The sequence below is a fragment of the Xylocopa sonorina genome, chromosome 1 (assembly GCF_050948175.1).
Source record: "Xylocopa sonorina isolate GNS202 chromosome 1, iyXylSono1_principal, whole genome shotgun sequence".
In the NCBI taxonomy this organism is placed as follows: Eukaryota; Metazoa; Arthropoda; class Insecta; order Hymenoptera; family Apidae; genus Xylocopa; species Xylocopa sonorina.
This window is the reverse complement of record NC_135193.1, coordinates 13796618-13805423: the sequence shown is the minus strand read 5'-3', so window position 1 is coordinate 13805423 and position 8806 is coordinate 13796618. Positions and strand designations below refer to the sequence as shown.

At 44.0% G+C, this 8806-nt stretch overlaps 1 protein-coding gene across 3 annotated transcripts in view; it reads right to left on the bottom strand.

Annotated features, from left to right (window-relative positions):
- LOC143428194 (putative methylmalonate-semialdehyde/malonate-semialdehyde dehydrogenase [acylating], mitochondrial) overlaps window positions 1-5184 on the bottom strand; it is a 67156-nt gene extending 61972 nt beyond the window's left edge. Inside the window, exons 1-8 of one of the 3 annotated variants that reach the window (XM_076902925.1) lie at window positions 5028-5184; window positions 3056-3128; window positions 2252-2451; window positions 2098-2176; window positions 1504-1871; window positions 741-1169; window positions 361-639; window positions 178-284 (exon numbers count right to left, since the gene is read on the bottom strand). In XM_076902925.1, the coding sequence (XP_076759040.1) occupies window positions 183-284; window positions 361-639; window positions 741-1169; window positions 1504-1871; window positions 2098-2176; window positions 2252-2451; window positions 3056-3128; window positions 5028-5060 (1563 nt within the window). In that variant the 5' untranslated portion in view covers window positions 5061-5184 and the 3' untranslated portion in view covers window positions 178-182. Of the gene's footprint in view, window positions 1-133; window positions 285-360; window positions 640-740; window positions 1170-1503; window positions 1872-2097; window positions 2177-2251; window positions 2452-3055; window positions 3129-5027 lie in introns of those variants that run through there. The other 2 variants (XM_076902918.1, XM_076902933.1) reach the window with 2 other exon arrangements.
- Between the last annotated feature and the right edge of the window lie 3622 nt (window positions 5185-8806).

The following is an 8806-nucleotide window of genomic DNA, read 5'->3' as shown; positions in this document are numbered from 1 at the left end:
AAAGATAATATGAAACATTTTTCTATACACTTATTCGAATATCTTATCTCGAACTAAATGGAAGACGTTCTTTGCAGCATCACGTTACAAATCGAGCTAATCAGTTCTCTTTTCGATCTTTTCGATCGTCAAATCGCGTATCGAATGTTCGAAGGAATGTATATTCAGCGTGAGTATCAATTTTATTGCATGGTTGGCATAGCCGTCGAGGAAGCGATATCGCTGGCGTCCCCAGCTCTCCATAATTGCGTTATCGTTTTGACTTGCGTGTGGAAGTTTATACCCTGAAAAAGTCGACGCGTGAGATGGTATTTTTAAAATTCATCCGATCAATATTGGTTAGTTAATAATTATACTCACGTGCTTTCCATAAAAATGACTGTCGCCCAAGAAGGAGCCCTTATTGCCCGTGAAGCTGAACATTGGCAATGGTACTGGAATAGGAACGTTAATACCGATCTGACCAGCCTCGATTCTGTTCACGAATGCCCTCGCCGTGGCACCGTTTGTCGTAAATACAGCGGTTCCATTTCCATACGGGTTTCTATTAATAATGTTGAAAGCCTCGTCCATAGTATCGGTAAAAATGCATGAGAGAACGGGACCAAAAATTTCCTCGGTGTAGCATCGCATCGAAGGCTGGAATGGAATACGCAACGATGCTCCATTTAATTTAATACGTAAACATCGTGCAGAATAATGAATTGAAAGTGCGAGAAGAGTGTATTTCACATGCGTACCTGCACATTCGCAAGCACGGTTGGCCCCACGAAATTTCCCTTCTCAAAGCCTCGAACAACGAGTCCTCTGCCATCGAGAGCCAAAGTGGCGCCCTCTTTCACACCCGACTCGACCAGCTCGCATATCCTTTTTTTCGATTGAGGGGAAATAACTGGCCCCAGGTCGGTTCCAGGCACGTGTCCAGCGTTCACCTTCAACTTCTTCGCAGCTTCCACCAATTCTGGCAACCAGTCCTTGGATTTACCAACAAATATGGCTACAGAAAGCGCCATGCATCTCTGGCCAGCAGCTCCAAAGGCGGCACCCACGATTTGCGAAATCGTCTTATTCTTGTTCGCATCCGGCAGAACAACGCAATGGTTCTTCGCACCCATGTTGCATTGCACGCGTTTCCCGTGCGCGCTACTTTGCTTGTATATATACTTCCCCTGAAAAATTCAACATTTCTTTACATTCAATTGTACATTTTTAGTACAACAAGGGCAATAATTTTAAATTTTCTAAAATTAACTAAACTTCCCACAAACATCAAGGCAATACTGAAAAATTCATTCAACCAGTTTAATTATCGCATTAAATTTTCACTACTTTCTCTTCTCCCAACTATTAAAACCACTTTAAAGATCACTGCGCTTCTAGAACCACTGTTGCGAAAAATCGAAACCACTGAGCCCATCATCGAGTTTACATAGAAAAAGAAGATATCAACCCCCGATAAATCGATCGCGAATGAAACCCTCCGCTAGATTCGTATTCACCTACCGCTTGATCGGAACCGACGAACGAAACCGCCTTGATTTCCGGGTGCTCGCAGATAAAATCAACAGCGGCATGCTGGCCGTGGATAACGTTCAGCAGACCAGGCGGTGCGCCAGCTTTGGCGAACAGATCGGCGAGAATCATCGAGGCGCCAGGCACGCGCTCGGACGGTTTCAGGATGGTCGCGTTGCCGCACGCGACCGAGACCGGAAACGACCAGAGGGGTATCATCGCGGGGAAATTGAACGGACAGATGGAGGCGGTCACCCCGAGAGGGACTTTGTACGATATTATGTCCATGTCCGTGGCGATGTTCGGCGTGCTCTCGCCCATCTGCAGGGAAGGAATCGCGGCGCACGCATCGACGACCTCTGCAACATGAATCAGCGCAGGGTCCGCGTGATCTATCGTCTGTACGTGGCGCGATTACGTTTACGTGGGAACACGGAATGCGGTTCGAACGGTTCGTTTGCCACTGTTACCATTGATCAATATGGCCGTGCTGAAAGTGGATTGCGTTCAACGCGAGTTTGGGTTAGGTTCGAGGGTTTCAAATGGGATTTTGGATCGAAGTGGTCGTCGTTTAGTGAAACTTACGAAGTCCTCGAAGAACGTCCCCTTCAGCGTCAGCCATTGTTTTACCGTTCTCTTTCACCATGTTCTCCGCTATTTCTTTCTGCGAAATATCGTTGTACAAGTAGGTTTTTCATACGTAAGATCGTAGGGGATTGGAATTTTTAGTTAGACGTACCGAATGCTCGCGTATGAGAGCTTGGTATTTAAGCATCAACGTTTGCCTGGTGAGCACGCTGGTGTTCCTCCAGCTTTCGTACGCGTTCTTCGCCGATTTCACGGCCGTTTCCATCTCGTCCCTCGTGGATTTTGGCGTGCGGCATAGCAGCTCGTTCGTCGCCGGGTCGTGGACTTCCGTGAACTCTGTAGCCTTTGATTCTGTAAAGGAAAGTAATCGAGTCATTTCGCGAAACTCGTTCGTTAGCGGAACAATGTCGGAACGAATCTCGTGATGTATATTTATTGGAAATGTTCCCACGGCCTTTTTATGCAGGCCATAAACACGATTGTTCCATTTAACTTTGAATGTCTGTACGCAACCAACGCTGTTTATTTCATTCATAAACGTCCCTCGTTAAAGCGATTCTTAGAATTGAATCCGCCTCGAAATATAACGCCTTTTCTGTACAGTTTCAATGGGTGCTCGAGCAGTACTCATGGACCACGAGCTTCAATTAAAGTGCCTTCTAAAAGGGCACTTTAAATATTCATAAAGGGCTGGTATCGTACGAAAAAAATGGGCTCTACAGTCCACTTCGAACAATTAGTATCTGCCCCGTCAAGATTGTGCGTCTTGCGAGCAACAATTTTTCTTCCTCGTTCTTTGACAATTGCGTCTAGTACGATTGTTTTAGCAAGTAATTATTTTATTATTTTTAGAATCAACTTGGACATTAAAATCTCTTGGTTCGACATTGGTAGATGTATTTATGATACGTATGAAAAATTTTCTAGCAATTTTATAATACAATAAAATAATTACCTACGAACTGGCCATCAATGTACATCTTAACTGTTGGTACACTACTGCTGTAAGTCCTCGCGGCAAATTGCGCCTAAAATATCATTCAGTTAATATTAACCAATTATTGAGAAAGAGAGATTCAATGAAAGGGAATATATACAATCATAATTTTACCTACGCGAAAAGAAATAATTTAACATATACCTGTTACATATGTAACAAACAAAATCTACTTCCCAAATTATTCATACCCATGACCTCTGTTCGCAATACCATTTACAATTACAATTATCTTAAACTGCAATGTAATATACATATTCGCAAACATTGAATTAAAAACCTCCATCTTTTACTTCCTATATTTATTATCATCAAATACATTTATAGATAAGCAGTTCTCTCTTCTATCAGCTGCATATTTTACCGAGTATACACGTGCATATTTTATAGTATCGAGTAAAGTCGATGCATAAATATGAAAACGAACGAAAAGATGTGAAAATACTTTTTCACAGGCTGTACAGCCGGCAATAATCCTTTCGACCCGTGCCATTTATGTAGATCCCAATGGAGCGATCCGAGCGTTACTTTATCATACAAGATATTCTCGAGCCGGTGATCAATACCCTAACTCCATCGTCCTCGTATCGAGTGTACGCGTTACTATTCGACGGAAATACGAGTTCTCCTCGAAGAAGCTTACGCAGCATCGGAATAAATTCATCCGATTGGCCTGGTTCTCGTGCGAGCATGGCCACGATAAGAGGGACGAGTCCCCCGTTGGGAGCAATTGTTTGCTCCACGCACGATAACCGTCGCTTTGACGCGATACTCCTCGTTCGAGCGAATCGATCCAACACGAGTTTCGTGTTACGTAAAGTATGCGAGCTCCATTACACGAGATTGGTAATGACATTCCCTTTTACGAGCGCCTTTGGCCACGGTAATTTCGAAGTCATAATCGAAGTCAATTGAGGGGAGGATGCACGCGTGTACCAGCCTCTCGTAGGAAACAACCGGCGGACGTTGTACGCGCCATCGAGGAATTTTATTTGTAGACTTTTTCTGTACCCGAGGAAAAGTGAGAGTCCTCGCGGATGTTTCAACAGTCGTAAAAGCGTCATGCGATAAGCGTGGTGATTCTGTATTTTGTATTTGAAAAAATTTTATTCCATTTGTTCGTCTCCCCTTGAGGTTGTTGCATTTTATCTGTTTAGCACTCAACTGATACCGATGGAGTTATGATTATTGCTCCCTCGATTTCGGATTTAAGCCAGTAAATGTGATCATTTTCGTAGTCAATAAATAATTAGATCGTTTAATCGTAATAATTACCAAGCAATTGCACAACTTGATAATTGCAAAATATATCGATTATATACGTGGTAAATAAAGTTTAATGTATATTGCTGTGTGAATTAAGAGTTACACAGTCATTTAGCTATTCTCGCATAATTGAATATTGATAATTGCAAAGTATATATCATTTTAATGCATCGAAATTGCAGTAATACGTCAAGATTTGTATACGAAATCAGAGAAACCATTATCCTCGGAAAGTAACGCTTTATTTGAGCATAATTAGTTTCGCGAAGCACATTTAATTTACAATCAAATCGCGTACAAACATGCGTAGAGGAATTTTCCATGACGATTTTTTAACACATCGGAATACGATTGTTTAAAGTAAATATCGTAAACACACACGTACGAAGCATCTGTTTAACATTTTTCCAACGGTGTTTCTGTCACGATGATAACAAAAGCGACGTGAATTACGAGCAATCGAGCGAAATTTAACGACAGAGTACACGTTTATGTTTCTATTGTACGTGTATCGATTTTTTACGCCAAATGAAACATTCGACGGGACGCTTCGATCGCACGATTAGAGGATAGAAATATCGAAGACCAACTGTCTCTCGACAATATTGTATCGCGAAAACGATGTCGATGACTCGTACGAAAGTATTGCTAATCATTGACGTACCTCGCACTTTACGAACCTCGCGAGGAGCGCCATAGTTGGAGAACACGTTCGTGGCCTGTCGCCGTGCTAGAACTGGCTGGATTCACTGAAAAAATGCTCTTGCGTACGGGTTGCACGAAGCGAGCTTACGTTTTCATCGAGGTTAATCGTATCTGTTTACAGTCTACCGCGAACTCGATGTTTTCAGGATCAGCCTTTTCGCCAGCTCGACGATACTCGAGCGGCGTACGAAAATGGTCGAACGAGGGGCGGGTACCGTTATCGATTCGAACTTTATTCCGTCGCGGGTTTTGCAACACAGCGATCGTTCCACTGAACATCTTAATATTCGCTCGATATAACGTGGCAAGAAAGTAACGAGGTTTTCAAAGTGCGACGATTTCCTTGCATAACAATAGAAATTCGAATGGACAGAAACTTAGGACACAGTAGTCGCGCGTTTTGAAAGCCAGCGTATGATTGGCTGTTTTAAATCTCCATCGAGCGAAACAAAATGGCGAACGAGAATCGATAAGGAGGGAAGTTTGAAAGGAGAATACCAGCTGTTGGAACTGCGAAGGCGTATGGACTGAGGATTGAAGATGCCGCCACGTGACAGTAACTGTTCGCTCGCAAAGTGTCTATTCAAAATGCGTATCGTGTAAATGCTCGCTAGTTTTCGTGTTAATTTTGTTAGAACGAAGATATTAATTACCTACCTTTGCTTATTGAAAAGTAATGAATAAGAATGTGTATCATTAAACATAATGGATAGCATTTTGCTGTCTCACTAAAACCAGGAAAACCCATAATCGTAATGTTAGAGCAGTCCACAGAATTGGCTGTTCGCGCGCAAGAAGCGCAGGCATTTTACTTTCTTTAATTAACCGATTATATCGAACGCATAATTCCCCGTTTCGCATTCAGCAATCAAACGCGAGCCAGTCTTATTGAATGGCGATCGATTGCCAAGAGAATAAAGGCGTCTGGTTTGGAGGGAAAAAAAGAAAGAAAAGAGGTACGAGGAAACAGGGGAAAGCAGGAATGTTGGTAATCGTTAGACGGTCGAAGGCGTGCGTAACAACTAACCGCGCGATTACACGGAAGTTGATTGGCAAACAATCGTTAGAACCGATCGGCGGTCTCTGGTTCAGTATTACAGTCTCGTGCGATTGTACGTTTTCTATGTGCAGCCTTTAGCCGCCTCCGAGAGCCGTCTGTCGATGTTCTACACCGTCTCGATTATGTATGGCGTGGAAAGTGAAACGCGTTGAAAATTTCCGCCTAATAAGGTGTACAAAAAGTGTGCCGCGCATTACTCATTACCGATAACCGTCGCTAGAGCGTTAGAAAACGTCATTAGAAACGATATCACGGACACGAGCGTCGTCGACGCGTACAGCTGGGACGTTCCGTGAAATTTTCATTCTCGAATAAACGTAATTTTTCAGTAACGAATGTAGCGAAGAACGTTCGACGATGGTGGACGGATAATTCGTGCGACGTAACAGAAACGAGGGTGAGGTTGGGAATGGATAAACGGTTACGGTAGCCGCGTAATGAAAAGGAATATGCTGTGGGAAAATGATATTAGAAAACGAGTTTGCGCTGGTGAAAGCAACACGGAGCGGGACTAGTATCGTTAGCGAAAATTTCATTCAAGCGGTTTCACAGTATCTACAGATACTACTACTTGCTCGTAGCCGTGCTGTTCGAGCGAGTCTCTGCGCTCGTGACACGGTTCGATCATTTTACGGAAAGCAGCATATATTCTTGAAGGAACCTCGCGTCTTCCAGACAGTTACTAATTATTGTTAATAGAAAATCGCGTTAAGAAACTCCATTACAATATTAATAAACTCGATTGTTATTGTTTGCAGCTATCTACATTTTGGACATAGATGGACCAATTAGCGTAGGAACATTCAAAATCGCAGCAGAGCTTGGTTCGACACCCTCGAAAGAACCACGTGTCTCCTCCTCTAAAAAAAAACACCTCACAGAGAAGGGATTAAATAGTTTACAAAATATTTTCTCTCTTACTAATCCAATCTAGAAACTGATCCATCTTGAAACAAAATATGAAGATGATTCTCGTAGAAAATCGAGAACAAAAGTACGAGCGGCATTTAAACCGCTGGACGACTCGCGCGCGGATCGATCGAACGTCGGGCGAAGCTTGTAAGTACGCGGCAGAAGTGAAACGTCGAAAGTGGCCGGGCACGTCGCGTCACCGGCGTCGCAATAAAAGTGAAAAGGGAATGAAATACGCTTCTTGTAAACAGGACTCGTCGTATTAAGCCGCGTGTGACATAACGGTGACATGAATGTCTCCTGACACTAATCGCTGCGAGTAAAATGAGACGCGGTCTTTAAGGCTGCCTCCGTCGAGGCCTCGTATCAACGTGCGCCACCGTTCACGTGTTGCTATCCCAGCCGAGGGAAATTGGTCTGACCGGCAACGGGAAACAGGTTCCAGTTGAGTTTTCCGGGTACCGCCATTTTCTCCGTCCCCGTGCGAGCGACAAAAACTCGATCGAGACTGTACGCCACGACTCGAAACTCGCGGATCGAATATGAGCCAGGTTTTTGTTAGCGGAAGGGGTTAGAATCGAGTCTGAGATGAAATTTTTCCCAGTCGAACGGCGGACTCTGCGCGGTACCAGTTGGTAATTTCCAATGGCGTCAAATGGAGCACGGAGACGTTCTTGCGAGTGGAATAATTGAGATCGTGGGACGCGAAGTCCCACTCGTCGGTGGTTCGACAGTGAGACGCGAGGCTCGGTATTTACTTGAATTTCCACTGTACGAAGAACGAAATCAGCGAATGGTAATTCCGCTAGGTTTTTACATGCGCGAGGAGAGTTTCTGAGCGTTGTGTAAAGATTATGTTATCGCCTTGGCAGGGATATCGTAACGCGTTTTGTAACTTACCGCTCGGTGTGCTGAATATTAAATTTGCTTCGCGATGCTCGACAGCGAATACACGATAGAGAATTAAACGACATCGGATGAGTTTTTATTAAAACTGCTCGCGACTCTGCTCGCGTGCGCGGCTCTTTCGTCGACGTAACGCTTCGCGCGGTTTCAAGGCGTCTTCGTAAACGCGAATCGAGTGTAATCGAGTTCCGCTTCCACTCGAGAAGAATGGACTGGTGGCGTCGAATTCAGGGACCACGCGTGGTTAAAATGGAACGCGGCGTTCGCCGTTTTGCGTACCGTGATTCACTTCCGGGACAATTCCACGAGGAGATACTCGTGAAAGTTTCGTCACCTAGACACGGTAGAAAGTTCTTTTCCTCCTTTATCGAGCCACTCGTCAAAAGTCTCCGCGCGCGTATCTATCGAACAAAGCCGCGCGATCGAGCAATCGGCAACGTTCGCTTGAACTTAACCATCGCGTTGCCACGGGATTTTACCGGCAGTTACGACGATTTCAATGACGCGCGAGAAAAGTGAATGAACCAGCGGGCAGATAACCGGTGACGTCGATGCCCAGCCACATAAATATGCAAATTTTTTTAGTTATAACCGCGGTAATGTATGTGAGTACGTGGATATGTAAAGAGCTGGAAAATAAAAACAGATGAATATTTATTCGCGCGTAGATATGGAGCGGTAGATAAAAATACCATGAACCGTACGAGCGTCGTTTACCTGTGGAACGTATAAACTGTTCGCAAACGAGGATAGGGAAAAACGTTTTCACGATTGAAAAGAGTATCGTTTATTCATTTATTCGTTCATTTATCTCAATTTCACAGCCATTACCCACGAAATGTCACTTCGCATCCCGTTAT